This window comes from Nerophis lumbriciformis, linkage group LG10 (genome assembly GCF_033978685.3).
Source record: "Nerophis lumbriciformis linkage group LG10, RoL_Nlum_v2.1, whole genome shotgun sequence".
Taxonomy (NCBI): domain Eukaryota; kingdom Metazoa; phylum Chordata; class Actinopteri; order Syngnathiformes; family Syngnathidae; genus Nerophis; species Nerophis lumbriciformis.
This window is the reverse complement of record NC_084557.2, coordinates 5,280,001-5,300,671: the sequence shown is the minus strand read 5'-3', so window position 1 is coordinate 5,300,671 and position 20,671 is coordinate 5,280,001. Positions and strand designations below refer to the sequence as shown.

The following is a 20,671-nucleotide window of genomic DNA, read 5'->3' as shown; positions in this document are numbered from 1 at the left end:
TTTGATAAAACCTAAAGTCAGCTTTGTGTTATAGGTGACAAAGTGTACCATTAATAATTATTACACAGGTAAAAAAAAACATTTAAAATAAATCTGAATATAATGAGAAAAAGCTCAAATTTTGATACTAATAAGAATACATTGTCACTTATAACACAAAGATGACCCTAAGTTGTTTTTAAATACTGGATATATAATTTCCTTTGTATCTTTTTTTTAAAGAGATAAAAATAATCATCAAAATTTCCACCTCCACACTTTTGTGCCTTTAATGAGACCCTTGGTGGAAGAAGTTTGGACACCTCTAAGTTATTAGTATCAAATGTTTAGCTTTTTTTTCATGTTAAATCACAAATTTTTGCTCCGTTTTTTTTTATTTTTATTACTGTTATTTTCTTATCCAACAATCTGCTTCGGGCCAACAAAACTTGAGTGCTGGACCGCACTTTGGACACCCCTGTGTTCTCCAGTTTAGAAGACATGCATTTGCATGCAATATAAGCAGTTTTTCTGTCAAAATTGAAAGAACGAATACGTTTAGTAAAAAAGATGAAGTGCTTTATTAACGCACACAATTTCCAGGCTTTCGCAAGCCACTTAAAATGATGTTGACGTTGAATTCGACACATGTGGCCCAGAGGATCCTCCAAGCATCACCCGGCCACTAAAACTTGGCCATGACGTGAAAATACCGTCACATTCTGGGTTATCCTCAAATTTAGAACTAAGCTTAAATGTGCTGTAACCAGCAAAAACTTGGTCAATTTGACAGTCACAGCTACAATCATTAGCTGTGTCGTTAGCATTACGTCTCCTGCGTCATTTCACATAGAGTTATTGATGCCAAAGAGGAAGTGCATCTTTGAATCATTAGAGTTCATCTCCAGTCTTGTTAGCATTAAATGCCACGCCGAGATCCATCAAGTCCGGCTACATCCCATTTTTGATATCGATTGTGTCAAAAAGTCACCAATGTGGGGATGTGTTATTGATGAGGCAAGAGTTTAAGATGAAGTGCATCAAAAAGTTGTTCTGCTAAAACTTGAAGATTTGCCAACAATTGTCACTCATAACCCGAAAACAAAAGCCTTAAAAAGGACTTAATTTAACACTTAATTCAGGCCAAAAATGTGGAGTGTATACTTAGATTTATTTTTTTTTGTTACAAAAATCTGCCAGGTAGGCCGCAATATTTGAAGTGTGGTGTTGTGAGCGAGGACTGTATTAGATATTCAGTGTGTCTGAAGAATTACAGTATTCAATTGAATTTCGTCACAATGTAAAAATCAATAAAATATTGTTTACACACTTTTAATGCAATAAACTCTAACATGCACGACTGATTAATATTACATTTTGACACTAAAACTATTCTGTATTGTTCTGTAGGGTATGTGATTTTTATAGAAAATATACATGTATATGTGTTCTTCATCTATGTTATATTATACTCCTGTTGTTAACTTTTAATGAGATGAGTGGTCCCAAAGTCTTCAACGTGATCCCAGGTCATCACTACAGTCTGAATTATATTCATAACGCAGCTTTTGAAGCATAACATAGCTTTTTCTTTCCTAGTAGGGTATTAGTTCAAAAAGTTAAGAGCTATAATAATGTTTTAAATGACTTTCCAGGAACATCAGTGCTTGGAAATATAATTGTGTGTGCATTGTACAAAGCTCTGCAGGTTTGCACTTCCCCAAAAAATGTCCAGTGTACTGTACATGCTGCAGTGAAAAGATTATAATTTGACAGCATTATCAGGCTTTGGCTTAGAACAGGGGTGCAGTTATGGCTGCACTCAAAGGGCCACTTGGTACGTGAATATAAATGTATAAGTTGGTGTTGATATTAATATTACTGGCTATGCATTTGAGAATTATACTGTATATATTTTTATGTAGTGTAAAAAAAAAACCTGCAGATTTAATGGTAAAAACCTGGCAGCTCAGCCGCAGGGATTTTACAACAAAACCTTTGGTGGTTTTTCTGACATGTTATTTTGAATGGAAAAACAGTACCTCTGTTTTTTACGGTAAAATTCTGGCAACTGAGCTGTAGAATCGTAAGCATAAAAAAGTTATTTTTACTGTGTACAATTTGATGGATAACTTCAAGTCAAGCGGATATTTACCTGTTTATTTTTATTTTACAAAAACTATTTGTTGCGCTATTAGATAATATTAAAGTTTAGAAATGATGCAGGTGCATGGAGTACATGTATTTTTTTCTGTCAAAATGGAATAACGGATACATTTAGTAAGAAAAGAAAGTACTTTATTGACACATTATTTCCAGGCTTTCGCGGGGCATGTAAAATCATGCGGCAGGCTAGATGTGGCCCCCGGGCCTTGAGTTTGACACTTGTGGCTTAGAGCAAGTCCTTTTCATCAGTCACTGAACAATACTCAATACTTAGAAATCAACAAAATGTCAAAAACAATGACCATAATGTTACAATTGTAGAAAAATTCATACTGACTGGCCGTTTCTTTATTCTTACATCTTTTCTAGATTTTTGCAGGGTCCTATTTACAAAGAAATAATAACGTTGTTTGCAAGATAGAATAGTCTTTGAAATGAACACCCGAAAAAATAAGTGCTTGAATTTGTCATATACAATCCTAGTCAATTCTCCTAAGAACTATTTCATCTTCTCTATCCTCTGACCTTAGGAAACTGATCAATCACAGTGTTGGCAGGCAGACTGTCCCATTAGTATTCCATTGTTGACACGCACTGCCAGGTGGCGTGACCCATGACAAGTCACCTCCATCCATGTCATCCGTCAGGGCAGGAGACGTCCTCGTCCATCACAAGCACATGGTCACCAGGCGCGTGACCTGCTTCGATATTGCTTCACTTCAATGTGACTGTGGTTAATGCCATCTGGCATGTGTTTTATGGGGCCGTATAACACAATAAACTTACAGGCAGGTTTTATTTATGAGGTTGTGCTTGAGCGCTCTTACTCTTCCACTTTGCTGCAACCAGCCTATTGTGTTTTTTCTCCCCACTGCAGTTAATAACGCATCCCAGTTTGCCGGCGTCATCCACTGGATCAGTCTGGCAATCCTGTCAGTCTTCTTCACTGAGGTGAGTCGGCCCCCACCTGACCCACCTCCATCACACCATAAGAGCTCCTCTTGCAGCTGATGCAGGGATCCCTTGATTAGTGCTATTGTGCACATTCTCCTTAGAATGCCAACAAGAGGAAGTGACATTAAATGCAAGTGCATTTGATTAGCCTGTGTTTAACAATACACCAAAAACATCAAAGCTACTGCTTTTTATAGTATTCATGTACAATAAACACTAGTAATGTTTAGAATTATTAAATTTTCTCAGAATAATATCTAAATATATATAATTTATATATGCATACATACATATATGTAATGTATGTGTATATACTTATATAGATACGTACATATATATGCCTCCTATGTATTTTGATATGATTTAGAATAGAATACAATAAGTTTTAATTTATATTGACGATATGTAATATCTAAATAGAATAGAATTATAGGTATATTTCAGATACATTTATATATTTTTGCACCTATTCTGTATTATGCAAAAATAATTAAATTATTTAAAAAAAAATACTAGTCCTCCTTATTTTTTTCAGTATTGGTACTACACTGAAAAATATAACAAATAAACGTGTAATTCAAAGTAACAATAACCCAATGTTGCTGTGTAACTGAAAGGAGGGAAAGGGGACCATAGTGTTTTATTTTATTGTATTTATATTAACAAATATCAGTTACAAAGTCAGAAAGTGTTCTATACCCGCCTTCCAAAATATTCCTATTTTTGTATCATTAAAAAAATAAAACATTTGAATTAGATAAATAAATGCTTGTCTTAGTTAATTTTTCAGTATTGGCACCAAACTAAAAAAAAAAGTCTTAAATTCACAAGGGGAAAAAAAGCCATAATATTTTGAGGATTCGTCATTTTACCATTTTAATTACGTTTTATGAAGTTGTAATTAATTTAAAAATATTCTATTTTAACTAGATTCATGTCATATTACAAATGTAAACCTGTGTCTTTCATGAGTTTTTTCCCCTCAAATACTATTTATATTCTCATAATGTTTTACCACTGTATGGCCAAGTACTACCGTGTATAATATTTCCATTTCATTATGAAAATACAATCTGTTTACTTCAGTTGTTAAAGGTTTTAATCTATTAATTATAGCAGCGCCTCCTCCTAGAGACATGTAGTACTGACTGATTAAGACACATGCATTGAATACAAATCTATATTTTGAACATCTATCGCAACAGATAATGATGTTCCATATCAGTATTTTGTCCCAGGCTTCTAGTTCCCAATACCCTCTGGAGTCCAGGTGTTGGTGACCATTTCCTTTATAGTCACATTTGTCTTAGTTGTATAGACTTGACGATCCCACTGCTAACATTCACATTCATTAGCGGGTTAGACTCCTAGAATTCAGCCTACTGTGCATAGCAACAGTAATCGCCATCACCTGGGTTTGACAAATATTTTATTCTTACCCTGAATGCACTGTTTCAAGCATTCAGTTAAGCCAGAGGTGCTCACACTTTTTCTGCAGGCGAGCTACTTTTCAATTGATCAAGTCGTGGGGATCTACCTCATTCATATATATAATTTATATTTACTTATTTATGAAATATATGTTTTTGTTAACAAGTTAAAGGTGTTTAATGATAATGCAAGCATGTTTAACACATATAGTTAATATTGTTAATACATTAAAGGTGTTTAATGATAATACAAGTATGTTTAACACATATAGTTAATATTGTTAACAAGTTAAAGGTGTTTAAAGATAATGGAAGCATGTTTAACACATATAGTTAATATTGTTAACAAGTTAAAGGTGGTTAAAAATAATACAAGCATGTTTAACACAAATAGTTAATATTGTTAACAACTTAAAGGTGGTTAAAGATAAAACAAGCATGTTTAACACATATAGTTAATATTGTTAACAACTTAAAGGTGGTTAAAGATAATACAAGCATGTTTAACACATATAGTTAATATTGTTAACAACTTAAAGGTGGTTAAAGATAATACAAGCATGTTTAACACATATAGTTAATATTGTTAACAACTTAAAGGTGGTTAAAGATAATACAAGCATGTTTAACACATATAGATTCCTTTCTTTCATGAAGACAAGAATATAAGTTGGTGTATTACCTGATTCTGATGACTTGCATTGATTGGAATCAGACAGTGGTGATGATAACGTCCGTATTTTCGAATGGAGGAGAAAAAAAGTCCTCCTTTCTGTCCAATACCACATGAAAGTGGTTGGTTTTTGGCATCTTATTTGTCCAGCTTCCGTACTCCTTTGTATACACTTTACAAGAAATACATTGTCGGCAAACTCCGTAGCTTGCTAGCTTGTGCACGCCAGCTTTCTGAGACTCTTATTTTGGTAGCGCAGGCAGGATGAAGCAGAGCTTTTATTGTGCAACTGTGCAGTCGGTGTTTGGAGTTTTGACGACAGGTACGGCGCCAGAGTCTGTTGAAATAAAGTGTTTCTCGCCTTCCAGTCGGTAATTTTAATGAGCTGGCAGCAGCCAGCGTCATCTCAGAAGACCCTCGGGTGCCGTGAATGTCAATCAAGTGACGAAAGTGACGTCATAGTGAAGATTTATGATCGCTCATTTTTAGAACTATTTTTTTAATGCCTGGCTGGTGATCGACTGACACACCCTCCGAGATCGACCAGTAGATCGCGATCGACGTAATGAGCACCCCTGAGTTAAGCAGTCTAGTTGTGATCGATTGAATGCCCTGATATGACAATGACCTGAATGAATGAGAACCTTCAAAGACATTCAGTCATGTTTTCTTGCATCTTACCGTGTCACGTCCTTTCTGTCCCTCAGACCGTGTTCAGGATCGTGGTCCTGGGGATATGGGATTACATTGAGAACAAAGTAGAGGTAAACTCTCCTGGGCGTCATTAGTCCCGCCTCAGGGACTCCTTGCTCTGCAGTGCCTTTGCCTCAATGTCACGAGTGTTGTCCTCAGGTGTTCGATGGAGCTGTCATCGTCCTCTCGCTGGCCCCTATGGTGGCCTCCACTGTGGCCAACGGCCCCAGCAGCCCCTGGGACGCCATTGGCCTCATCATCACGCTGCGTATCTGGAGGGTCAAAAGGGTTATTGACGGTGAGGCTTCCTACTTTTCTTTTTAGCATTTAAACCCTGAATCGGTTTCCTCGTTATGGTATTTTTTTTCCCTCTGTTTTAATTGATGTGTTTTTGCTGTGCGCAGGCAGTTGCTAAAGGCAAACCAATTATGGAGAACAGAACATTTGTTAGGAGTCTGTGTTGATTTTAACAGCCTGGCTCCCTCTTGTGGTTTTCCAATTAGATGCACTCATAGTCTAAATGAACTATAACCAACAAATAAAGCCAACACACATAAAACACATCCTGCTCGTTGAACTTTGTGGACATTATAAAACACGTATATATATTCTAAAATTACATATATATACATCTATTACATTGCATGATGGGTGAGATGCAAAACACTCCACAATTATCCATGTTTGGTGCATTTTAGCTGCTTGATATTTCTGATTGATTACAAAACTTTAAGGATGTCAAACAAGGTAGGAGTTGAACTTTCACATTATCTTAATATTCACCGTTTTATCTGTCATACTTAATATTGCTTTGTTGTCAGGGTCTGATGTGGGGGTGTTGTTAAAGTTGAAGTAGTTGAAGTTATGTGTTGTTTTTCAGTTTGTTATAGCTTGCTTTAATCCAGTGCTCCTCAAATATTTTCTGTTACGCCCTCCCACTCTCCACCGTGTATAATTGTTCTATAAAGTTCTTATAACTATACCTCTGCATAACATTGAAAGCTTTTTAACATTAAGGGAAACAACACACTCATCTTTCCTCGTCTCTTCATCATATTTTGGTACTGCAAAAAAGCATATTCCCCGAAGTCACACACGCCCCCCACTGTTTGAAAAAGGACTGCTTTAATCAATGCAAGCCGAAGTGTTATTCATGTACAAATGATTGTTGTTACGTCACAATCAAAGTTTCACATTCCAACATGTCCGAAAAGGAGTAGGAAGAAGCAGAGTTTATTTAATCCCCCCCCTTTTCTGTTTCGAAGCAACATATTTGTTCTCTTCCTGTTCAATTTGTAACCTAGAGACACACAAACAACTGAATAAATAAAAAATATCATTAAGTTTACATGATTAGACGCATTCACATCATTTACTGAATATGTGATAGAGCAGCGGCTCTCAAACTCTTTTCACCAAGTACAACCTCAGAAAATACTTGGCTCTCCGAATACCACCATAATGACCAACAGTAGCGTTTGAACAGTAACACTGTGTTTGAATATAGGGAAATAAAACACTGTACTTAAATAATGAATCAAATATTTGCGTACCACAAGTTGGAGCCCGCGTAACACTAGTGGTAGAGCCGTGTTAAGAGGGAGTATGGCCAATTTGGTTTCAAAGTTGGTAGCAAACATGGCGCCCTGTAGTCACATGAGGGGCTTTTGACCAATCTTTTAGACCAGGGGTTCTTAACCCTTTTGACCTTGGGAACCGACCTTTTCACTACACAGGGGCTCAGGGCCCACTCAAATATTAACACTTAATTAATAATCTTAGTCTTGGTCTTATTTATATTTAATAATTATGTCTAACCTACTTACAGTTTAACAGGATAAACCTTGTCAAATGATATGAAAGCATGTGTTAATCACAAAGAATATTATTTATTTGACACATAAACCTTAGGCTTAGGTACAGAATGATTAGGAAAAAAATACTTATCAAAAATAATGCATATGAGGGAATCATACATAACTAATTGAATTATTTAGGGCTAAAATATATAAAATCAAATATTAATGAATAGTAATGATGGATGTGTGTATGTATATATATATATATATATATATATATATATATATATATATATATATATATATATATATATATATATATGGCAGTATAGCTCGGTTGGTAGAGTGACCATGCCGGTAACTTGAGGGTTACATGTTCGATCCCTGCTTCCGCCTTCCTAGTCACTGCGGTTGTGTCCTTGGGCAAGACACTTTACCCACCTGCTCCGAGTGCCACCCACACTGCTTTAAATGTAACTTAGATATTGGGTTTCACTATGTAAAAGCGCTTTGAGTCACTAGAGAAAAGCGCTATATAAATATAATTCACTTCACTTCACTTCATATATAGTCGAGGTTTCTGTGGTTTATCCGTTATATAGTGCTCAATACCGGGGTAGAGCGGAATATACGTTATGTCAGGAAAAACACAAGAGGCTATATCATCCCTACAAGCCTGCTTCGCAGGTTTCCCTGCTTTTCAGGGGATTTTATAAAATCCCCCTGACGAGCAGTGTGTTTTTTCCTGACCTAACGTGTGTATATGTGTGTGTGTGTATATATATATATATATATATATATATATATATATATATATATTTATTTATTTATTTTTTCCCTGAACTGTCAATAAAATGAAAGTGCAAATGAAAACACACATTCACCACTAATAATAACAATAATAATAATTTTTGCGCTTAAAACTTCTGTGACTTTAGCTCCAGACTTCTTCTGTTTGTTTGATATTGTCATTACTGCCACAAGTGGTGAACAAGTGTATTACAACTGAGTACCATGGCGGTCCATCAGGACCACAGCTGAGAAACAGATTTTTTTTTTTTGCCGCCCTCTGGTTAAGAATCCCTGATTTAGGCGATACTTTGGCCATACTCACTCTGATTGGTCAAAAGCCTCTCACATGACTACACCGTGCCATGTTTGCTGCCAAGTTGGCCATACTCTCTCTACACGGCTCTGACTCATGGTACGCGTACCAAAGTTTAAGAATCACTGGGATTGATGATAGATTATGTCACATTTATTCATAAAGTTCAAGATGTTTACAAGGATTATTTTCCTCGTACTTTGAAAAAAAAAAACCTTTTCTTAAAGCAGATTGGATATCTCTTTTTAGTCCATTTCATAATTCACCACCACATACTGATATACTAAAGTTTGTAAGTGTCGTACGCCTATACAAATGTTTTAAATTGATTTTTTTCCCTATTTTGTTGAGATTAATTGTTGTACAGCCAGTGTTGATTTTTGTGCATCATTTTCAATTCAGTTTTAAAAAGTGTTAATACTTAACATTTGATTGTGTTTGCAGCCTACGTGCTGCAAGTGAAGGTGGAGATGGAACTGGAGATCCAGCAGTATGAGAAGGCCAAAGCGCTAAGAGAGGAGCAACTTGACCGCCTTACTCAGATCTGCCAGGAGCAAGCAGTAAGTACACTTGGGTCAACGAAGGCTCAACTAGTAATTATCACGTTTTACCAGCAGAGGGAAACATAGTACTATTAAAGGAAAATAATCCTGCAGACCTAACCCCAATCATCACACTGACCGTTTTCCTTAAAATATTGTTTTAGAACTGTCAAATGTGACGAGTTAACTCGTGTGATTAATCACAAAAAATTCTGCATTAATCATGTATATACACAGATAAGTCACGGAATTTATTTTGAGGGCACATTCTATTTATCTTAAACGCGGATGGTTATCTGAAAGGCTACGTGCAAAGATGAGTGAGTGCACTCCAACTGGTGTCCAATTTAGCTTCAGAATACAAATAGATAAGAGCAAGGTAATTAAGCATATATTGTAGAGATGAATTCTCTTATTGCAATATACCATCTAAGAACAAAAGCTGCTAGCAAGAACACTACAAGGACAACAAGCAGTGAACGACAAATTACGATGTTTAATGTCGTTAACAAAACTACCACAGATAAATTAAGCCTCACTTTTGTATCAACTGTGATTAATCATAATTAATCCAAATTCAAAAATGTAAAAAAAAAAAGTAACCATTAAACTGCACATTTTTTTCTAAATATTTGAAAGTATGTGGAAATTCTCTTGATTAATATTTGTTGAAATTTTTTTATTTTACCATCTTCTTTAATTAATTTTTTTCTTGTGGACACTATTATTTGTAATTGTTATGTTCACATTTATATTTTTGGGATATTTTTCTCTACTAGGTACACAGATATTTGAAGTTTCCCTATTTTAAAACATAATTTGTTGTACAGTAGCACCTCAACTTACGAGTTTAATGGGTTCTGTGACAGAGCTTTTAACACAGAACACTTGTATCTCAAATTAACATCACCCATTGACATGAAGTGAAATCGATTTAATTTGTGCATGGCCCCCCCAAAACAGCTTAATTTTACTATGTAACATGTCTTTTGAAAAAATAAAAAAAACTTTTAAATGAGAAATATTGTATGGAAACAATACAATAGATGGTACTAATAACAACTTCAGTAGTTTTATGAAATAATAATAATGTACTACATTTAGTGGACTTCTACGGTATCTCCTCCCAGGTCTTTCTCCATCAAACACACCATAAGCAGCTTTTCCATAATTATTTTCTTGCATCATTGTCCACCATTTAGATGTTATTTTAACATTCATGGCTCATTCTGCTTCAGTTTGGTGCAGATTAGCAGTGATACGCTCAAATGTCATTGCCGAGTTGGCGACACGCTCTGTCATGTTTTTGATGATTTATTTCTGGAATTCAACGAATATCATACACTTCTTCTCAGCACTGTTCTTCGCACTCACTGTCTTCCTTCTAGGGAATATATGGGAATTAACAGGAATTAATGGGAATAAACATTGAATGCAACATGCTAAATCTTACAGCATGATTATTAGCTAAAACAACCTGATTTAATGCAAATTCAGTAGAATTTCAACCCTTCACTGTGCATTCCTCCATCACATGTGCAGTGCATTCTTCCATCCCATTTACAGCTAATTCCCAGCATGCTATACACTACAGCAGGGCTATTGAGGCCACACTAGTATTTGAGCCCAAGGACTTCATCCAGTCAGGTAAGTGTTGATGATATTACTGGGGTAAATATATTTGATCTATGGTATTTAAGTTTAATAGAGGTGTAATTGCTTGTTACTGTATGACTGTAGACTACTCCAGCAGACTAACTAGCTGTTCCTGTACTTGTTAAATGATTTTGGGGCCAATATCTCTAGCTAGCTAGGTTTATGTACCACCACAGTCTCATAATGAACCGAAGATATTTCTCCGTTAGCCGTGATGCTAATTTTCTCTATGTTAAATCCCATTCATTTATGCTAACAAAGTTAGCGATCCGAATTTACCTTTTTTGTGATCTATAAAGTTCAACTAGCAAATACTAAATCTGCCTTCTGTTCTGCTAGCCATTCTGTTGTCATACAAGAATGTAGGTTATAGTTTGATTTAGCATGCTGATTGAGTGTTCATTTATTCATCTAGCCCAGGGGTGCTCACACTTTTTCTGCAGGCGAGCTACTTTTCAATTGATCAAGTCGTGGGGATCTACCTCATTCATATATATAATTTATATTTACTTATTTATGAAATATATGTTTTTGTTAACAAGTTAGAGGTGTTTAATGATAATGCAAGCATGTTTAACACATATAGTTAATATTGTTAATAAATTAAAGGTGTTTAATGATAATACAAGTATTTTTAATACATATAGTTAATATTGTTAACAAGTAAAGGGTGTTTAAAGATAATGAAAGCATGTTTAACTCATATAGTTAATATTGTTAAAAAATTAAAGGTGTTTAATGATAATACAAGCATGTTAAATACATATAGTTAATATTGTTAACAAGTTAAAGGTGTTTAAAGATAATACAAGCATGTTTAACACATATAGTTAATATTGTTAACAAGTTAAAGGTGTTTAATGATAATACAAGCATGTTTAACACATAGTTAATATTGTTAAAAAATTAAAGGTGTTTAATGATAATACAAGAATGTTTAATACATATAGTTAATATTGTTAACAAGTTAAAGGTGTTTAAAGATAATACAAGCATGTTTAACACATATAGTTAATATTGTTAATAAGTTAAAGGTGTTTAAAGATAATACAAGCATGTTTAACACATATAGATTCCTTTCTTTCATGAAGACAAGAATATAAGTTGGTGTATTACCTGATTCTGATGACTTGCATTGATAGGAATCAGACAGTGGTGCTGATAAGGTCCGCATTTTCGAATGGAGGAGAAAAAAAGTCCTCCTTTCTGTCCAATACCACATGAAAGTGGTTGGTTTTTGGCATCTTATTTGTCCAGCTTCCGTACTCCTTTGTATACACTTTACAAGAAATACATTGTCGGCAAACTCTGTAGCTTGCTAGCTTGTGCACGCCAGCTTTCTGAGACTCCTATTTTGTTAGCGCAACTGTGCAACTGTGCAGTCGGTCTTTGGAGTTTTGACGACAGGTACGGCGCCAGAGTCTGTTGAAATAAAGTGTTTCTCGCCTTCCAGTCGGTAATTTTAATGAGCTGGCAGCAGCCAGCGTCATCTCAGAAGACCCTCGGGTGCCGTGATTGTCAATCAAGTGACGAAAATGACGTCATTGTGAAGATTTATGATCGCTCATTTTTAGGACTATTTTTTTAATGCCTGGCTGGTGATCGACTGACACACCCTCCGAGATCGACCGGTAGCTCGCGATCGACGTAATGAGCACCCCTGCCCTAGGGTAAACTGGGTGTAACACACGGCACACTGACAAAGCTTAACCTATTATGACTATAACAATCTACAAGGTTAATGTAGGTTGCTTCTCTTTCTCCCCCTCCATTTTTCTGCATTCTTTCGTATCTCAAGTTATCATTACGTATATGTATTGTTGCATTTAAACAACTGTATTGTTGATAATAAAAGTAAATTATTGGTATCGTTCATTATCAATAGCGCTATTTCTATTGGTATTTGTATTGATCCATTTGTAGTGTAATAATGCTCATTGTCATTTCTGTATTATTTTTTATTTTTCGCTAACTGCTTATTTGCTATTACTTTTACCATCATATTTGTACATGTCGTATTTGCTGATGTTGCTCTATTGTTGTTGTTGTTGTTGTTGTTATTTGCTGTTGTTGTTTTTGTCTCTCTGTCTAATCCCCCTCTTGTCCCCACAATTTCCCCCTCTGTCTTCTTTTTTTTCTCTTTCTATCCCCTCCTGCTCCGGCCCGGCTGCACTAAATGATAATATAAATACATTTAATAAAGTCAAATACAAATAAGGCAACAAGAGAAGTATCCTACACTTCTCTTTTGTAAAGTAAATCTGAACAGCCAAAATGGGCATCTACATCAACTATATGATTTGCCTGAGAAGCTGGACAGGACACAAAAAAAAACCCCCCAAAAAAAAAAAAAAAAAATGTTTTTCTTTTTTTTAAATAATGTAATGCGATCTACCAATACTACCTTTGCGATCGACTGGTAGATCGCGATCGACGTATTGAGCACCCCTGATCTAGCCTATTTCTATTCATTTGTCCATCAGCAAAATATTTTTAAAGACTACTCCAATTGTTTAGCTGACTATTTATATCAGTGTGTGGCATTGCATTAGTGTTTTACAAGAATAAATAAATACAAACAGAATAATGCCACGTACACCATCTGATGTGTGGAGACATTTCACCCCAACCAATGTAGGCGGAAAGGCTGTGTACATTTGCAAATACTGGGCAAAGAGCCACGTCATGTAGATAAGTGCCCAATAATATATCATTATTGTAATTCCCCATTAATTCCCATATATGCCCATTAATTCCATGGACGGTGTCCAACTTTGAATTATCAAAAAATGGTAAATATTTTCAAACTTCCCGTGGTAAGTTTCCGGAAACTTTCCACCCCTTTGCAACCCTACTTCCTTCCCATGGTTAGAAGAACAAGGTTTCTAGTTAATGCTAGTGAGTAAGACCAGATGTTTTGGGCAGATCAATGTGACATTTGCTATGTCAACTGATGGTGAGGATGTTTGTAACTCAAATATTTACTTGCAACTTAAAGTGTAACGATTAGCCAAGAGACGGCTCTTAAGTTGAGGTCCCACTATAATGAATTGTGCCCTGCTGTAGACTAACGACAAGGTATGTTTGTAAAAGAGAGCCATCAACGGAGGATATTAACACGGATAATGCAGTATTTCATTGTCAGTTTCCCTCCTCTCTCTCACCTTTCAGTTTGAAATCCGGCAGCTGAGGGCCCACCTGGCCCATCAGGACCTGGATCTGGTGGCAGAGCGCGAAGCAGCCATGCAGATCCACCATATGTGGGGTAAACCGAGCAGCAGTTTCCATGAGGTGGACGGACTGGCCCCTGGGAGCTCCGAACATCACAGGCCGGCCAAAGTCAGAGAGCCCGGGGGGCCCTCAGGTAACCGTCTGGAATAAGCAGCTCCTTTGTAGCACACAGGCTATCAGATAGCGGCCGTGTTCACTCGCTGTTTTCTCCGCTAAGTCGTGTTTTGGGAGCCGATTGTTGACATGCAGATAAGTGCACCTGAAACCCGCTATTCTAGTGGAACCAAAACAAAAGGTGGAAAAGCTTCCAAGCCCAACAAAACCTCCTTTGTAGGCACTGTACTCTAATCTGGACCTTTTAGGACAAGTTGACATCTCTCACACACACACACACACACACACACACACACACACACACACACACACACACACACAGGAACGTTGTTGGTTTCTTCTGCTGGTGTCTCACATGAAAATTCTCATGGCACACTTTAGGTCAGGGCGTCCAGACTACGGCCCACCAGCGTCTTCAGTCTGGCCTGCGAGACGTCATGAATTTATTTATTAACCTCTTAAGGCCCAAGCTGTTTGTTTACATGCTTTTTTTTATTTCTCTTTGCTATTTGGGTTTATTGGACCCTAATTAGAATAAAAACTAAGAATCATCTTTTGATATGATGTACTTAGTCCATAAGTACACAAACGTGTACTTCATGTTTAGTGACATGCTAATTCTTATTTTTACACTTTTCTTTCCAAATTCCATTGTATGTTATACTCTTCTGACACCACCAGATGGCAGTATAAGTGTCCACATAAGCGGCCATAAGACCCCAATTCAGTAGTATACACAATTTTGGAAATAAGAACTAAAAGGTGTTGTCCACGCATGTGGCCACTAAGCCTTTACTTAAGGGACCTGAACCGCTGAGTGTTTCCAATTTAATCAAAATATCTGACAATCTGATTACTGCGAATCCTGTGGGCAATGTGAGTAAATCAGGTCAATGACCATGAATCATGTTTCGAAGTGAACTCAGCAAAGTTTTTCCTTATATAACCCAATCCAGACAACCTTTCCTAACCATGGCACAAAAAAATGCATCCAACTCAAAAAGTCAACAGGCATGGTCACACATAACATAACCTGCTCACTGAACTGTGTAGATATTATAAAAAATGTCCAAGCACCATAAATAAATCCAACTGACACCCATTTAAATCCATTACAATGCGTGATGGGTAAAATACAAAACACTCTCTACACACTATGACTAATCCATGCATTTTACTGCTTGATAATTCTGATTGACTACACAACTTTGAGGAAGTAAACAAGGTAGAACTCCAACTTTCACATTCTCTTAATAACCAAGTATTTGAATTATTCATTATATATCTATTGTATTAGTATATGTACACAAATATTTGTATAGGCCATATATATTGTTACTCTACATGTTGTCGGCCCCTGGTTAAATTTATTTTAGCCCCCAAAGTCAAAACGTTGTGACACCCCTGCTTTGGATGGATCATAAAGCTTCCAAGCAGCGACAAGTCATAACTTAGAAGACTTCTGTCGGTGCAGCTCACGTCACGGCCCTCAAGCATCAAGAGGCTTTTGATTTGTTACAGCTACAAAACAGGCGTGTCAAACTGGTTTTCATTGAGGGCCACGTCGCAGTTATGGCTGCTCTCCGAGGGCCGCTTGGAATAGTGAGTCATGTAAATAAACATGAATTGCCTCATGATATCACGCAATTATTTCCATCCATCCATCCATTTTCTACCGCTTATTCCCTTTCGGGGTCGCGGGGGGCGCTGGAGCCTATCTCAGCTACAATCGGGCGGAAGGCGGGGTACACCCTGGACAAGTCGACGCAATTATTTATTAATTAAATATGTTCTTTACAAACACTAGAAAAGAATCTGTAGATTTCACGGTAAAAAAAAAAAACCTGCCAAAATGTTTCTGTAAAATTTACAATGCTTTTTACAGCATATAAATGGAAAACATATTATTACTGTTCTTACTGTAAAATCCACAGTAGTGTAAAAACACAAAATAATTGTATGATATTCCGTATTTTTCGGACTATAAATCGCTCCGGAGTATAAGTCGCACCGGCCGAAAATGCACAATAAAGAAGGAAAAAAACATATATAAGTCGCACTGGAGTATAAGTCGCATTTTTTGGGGACATTTATTTGATAAAACCCAACACCAAGAAAGACATTTGAAAGGCAATTTCAAGTAAATAAATAAATAGTGAACAACAGGCTGAATAAGTGTACATTTTATGAGGCATAAATAACCAACTGAGAACGTGCCTGGTATGTTAACGTAACATATTATGGCATACTTGCCAACCCTCCCGGATATTCCGGGAGACTCCCAAAATTCAGCGCCTCTCCCGAAAACCTCCCGGGACAAATTTTCTCCCGAAATTCAGGCGGACCTGGAGGCCACGCCCCCTCCAGCTCCATGCGAGGGTCCGCATGGAGCAATGTTGTTGTAATATATTGAGTTGGAGGCAATAAACAGGCGAGGGGATGAAGTACGTCTCTTTACTGTAGACTTCAGAACAGACTCACACACTTGACGTCAGGTGCGCAACACCACGTAAATCGTTGGCCAACCAAAAAGTAACCCCAGTACGCTATAGCCAACATTCACCAGGAGATGGCAACAGACAAACATAGATCACTCCATTACATTCCTCCCCTTTTAGAATTGTAGAAATTACTCAAAAGAAATAAACAACCCAACCAAAAAATGCAGCAGCTCATTTAAAAAACTGTACTTAAGCCACATTCTTTTTTTTTTTTTTTAGTACTGAACTCTTAACCCTCATTTGTAAACAATAACATGCTTATTATACAAACAGTATTTGTACATCTTTAACACAGATTTTTATACTGTCTTCAGAGATTCCGTTTTTTTGGTGGTACTCGAAACCTTTCTGGGTACCTGCGGATCACTGGTGGGGTTTTTGTTGTGGGTGATCTGGGTTCTGATGATGGCAACTCAGCAGCCCTTGAATCTGGTTCAATGATGAGACTAGTTTGTGTCTGACTCACTGATGGTCCTGGTGATGGAACTGAAACAGCACTGTCCAGTTGTACTGATGGCACATTTTCTGTAACTGGTGGAGACTAGATAACTGGCAGTCTCTCCATGTTTTCTCGCCATGGTAACACGGGATCCACATGCACTGTGCGCTGTCTCTGTCCCTCTTGATAGATACATAGATTGATATGAAATACTTGACTTGGTGAATTCTAGCTGTAAATATACTCCTCCCCTCTTAGCCACGCCCCCCACCACGCCCCCACCCCGACCACGCCCCCCCACCCCCCACCTCCCGAAATCGTAGGTCTCAAGGTTGGCAAGTATGTATTATGGTAAGAGTCATTCAAATAACTATAACATATAGAACATGCTATACGTTTACCAAACAATCTGTCACTCCTTATCGCTAAATCCCATGAAATCTTATACGTCTAGTCTCTTACGTGAATGAGCTAAATAATATTATTTGATATTTTACGCTAATGTGTTAATCATTTCACACATAAGTCGCTCCTGAGTATAAGTCGCACCCCCGGCCAAACTATGAAAAAAACTGCGACTTATAGTCCGAAAAATACAGTAAAACTCTTGACCATTTGACGCCCCAGACGAGAGTGGACTAACCCCAACCCTGGTCCGTGAACAGGAACAACGACAACAACAGTCTGTAGCTCTTCGCCCGTATAAGAAAAGTCATGATGTAAACGTAAACATTAATTAGCCAAAGTTACATACATAACTTTGCTTTAGGCCTGAATTTTCTCCTCCCCCGTCCTTCACTTTCTACAGGCCGCAACAGAATAACGATGTCTCCCTTCTCATGATAAATTGTTATCAAAATTGCTCGACGACCGCTCTTCGACTGTGGCGTCGCCCTCCACGCTAACCCAGCAGTAGGTCAGTCAGGTTCATGGCGAAAGTTATAGCAAATATATTACATATTGAGGATTGATTGTAATTTCTTTTAAAGAAAACATTCCAATTAAGTGTACAGAGTGCGCGTTATACGTACAATTTAAAAAATATTTTATATTGTTTTTGTACATTCTGCAAACGATGGCGACCCGTGTTAAAATGTTCAGCAGCTTTACAGATGCCATGTGTGCTGTGCAGCCAGGAGGTATTCTACAAACACCAAAAGCAGTGAAGATGGCACGTTGTGTAAATAGTAAATCAAAAGAGAATACAATGATTTGCAAATCCTAGTCAACTTATATTCAATTGAATAGACTGCAAAGACAAGATATTTCATGTTCACACTGAAAAACTTCCTTTTTTTTTTTTTTTGCAAATATTAGCTCATTTGGAATTTGATGCCTGCAACATGTTTCAAAAAAGCTGGCACAAGTGGCAAAAAAGAGTGAGAAAGTGGAGGAATGTTCATCAAACACTTATTTGGAACATTCCACAGGTGAACAGGCTAATTGGGAACAGGTGGGTGCCATGATTGGGTATAAAAGCAGCTTCCATGAAATGTTCAGTCATTCACAAACAAGGACGGGGCGAAGGTCACCACTTTGTCAACAAATGCCTGAGCAAATTGTTTAAGAACAAAATTTCTCAACCAGCTATTGCAAGCGATTTGGGGATTTCAACATATACGGTCCATAATAACATCAAAAGGTTCAGAGAATCTGTTGAAATCACTGCCCGTGACCTTCGATCTCTCAGCCGGTACTGCATTAAAAAGCGACATCAGTGTGTAAAGGATATCACCACATGGGTTCAGGCACACTTCAGAAAACCACTGTCAGTAACTACAGTTGGTCGCTACATCTGTAAGTGCAAGTTAAAACTCTACTATGCAAAGCAAAAGCCATTTATCAACAACACCCAGAAACGCTTCGCTGGGCCCGAGCTCATCTAAGATGGACTGATGCAAAGTGGAAAAGTGTTCTGTGGTCTGACGAGTCCACATTTCAAATTGTTTTTGGAAACTGTGGACATCGTGTCCTCCGGACCAAAGAAGAAAAGTACCATCCGGATTGTTCTAGGCGCAAAGTTCAAAAGCCAGCATCTGTGATGGTATGGGGGTGTATTAGTGCCCAAGGCATGGGTAACTTACACATCTGTGAAGGCACCATTAATGCTGAAAGGTACATACAGCTTTTGGAGCATCATACGGTATGTTTCCATCCAAGCAACATCTTTTTCATGGACGCCCCTGCTTATTTCAGCAAGACAATGCCAAGCCACGTTCTGCACGTGTTACAACAGCGTGGCTTCATAGTAAAAGGGTGCGGGTACTAGACTGACCTGCCTGTTGAAAATGTGTGGCCTAAATATGAAGCCTAAAATACCACAACGAAAACCCCGGACTGTTGAACAACTTAAGCTGTACATCAAGCAAGAATGGGAAATAATTCCACTTCAAAAATGTGTCTCCTCAGCTCCCAAACCTTTACTGAGTGTTGTTAAAAGGAAAGGCCATGTAACACAGTGGTAAAAATGCTCCTGTGACAATTTTTTTGCAATGTGTTGCTGCCATTAAATTCTAAGTTCATGATTATTTGCAAATACAAATGAAGTTTCTCAGTGTGAACATGAAATATCTTGTCTTTGCAGTCTATTCAATTGAATATAAGTTGAAAAGGATTTGCAAATCATTGTATTCTCTTTTTATTTACCATTTACACAATGTGACAACTTCACTGCTTTTGTACAAGTAATGAAGTTAATGGTTGAACTGTGTCCTTGCAGCCCACCACGGCCAGGACGACATGAACAACTACATCAGTCAGTATTACAGCGAGCCAAGCAGCGGTGAGCATCATCGAGCGCCTTCATCACGTCACCTGTCAGCCACCTTCGCCAACGTGTTGTCTCTTCCAGACATGGGCGTCCCAGACCCCGCCGCACGCGTCATCACCACAGCGGCCATAGACGTCCACCTGCCCGACAACCCCAGCCAGCTTCCTCCTTCTCTGGTAAGTGCAGACGCCATGTCCGGCAGCGGCCGCTTGCAGCGCGCCAACAGCTCGGCGAGCGAAGCGTCCGCCACCACGGCGTCTCGCATCAGCAGCCGCACGCTGGGATCGTCCACGGACTGTAGCTCCACCGTGCGCGAGGCGTCCACGTCCACGGACTACAGCGACCAGCGCTGCTACCCTCCGCCCTACAGCAGCACGCAGCCCAGAGGAAGCCCCAGCGCGGTGGTGCAGGAACTCCTCTCCTCGCTGTCGGGGGACTCCTGTCTCGCCCAGAAGGGTTTGGACCCGGTCAACCTCAAACCCCCGAGCCCGACCGGTTCCACCAAAAACAGCCCCCAGCTGGAGCACAGGGTCAACATCTACAACAAGAGGAACCAGGAGTCGCACACCAAACCTCTCATCCACCTGCAGGGCAAGGAAGCGTTCCTGGAGGAGAAGTA

General features: G+C 38.0%; 1 protein-coding gene across 1 annotated transcript in view; it reads left to right on the top strand.

The window, feature by feature from the left end:
* Nucleotides 1-20,671, top strand: part of tmem266 (transmembrane protein 266) — a 56,317-nt gene that overhangs the window by 35,247 nt on the left and 399 nt on the right. The window contains exons 6-12 of the mRNA XM_061970388.2: nt 3,023-3,096; nt 5,910-5,966; nt 6,055-6,193; nt 9,244-9,359; nt 14,169-14,361; nt 20,002-20,064; nt 20,134-20,671. The exon at nt 20,134-20,671 is cut by the window's right edge and continues 399 nt beyond it. Of these exons, the coding sequence (XP_061826372.1) occupies nt 3,023-3,096; nt 5,910-5,966; nt 6,055-6,193; nt 9,244-9,359; nt 14,169-14,361; nt 20,002-20,064; nt 20,134-20,671 (1,180 nt within the window). The remainder of the gene's footprint in view (nt 1-3,022; nt 3,097-5,909; nt 5,967-6,054; nt 6,194-9,243; nt 9,360-14,168; nt 14,362-20,001; nt 20,065-20,133) is intronic.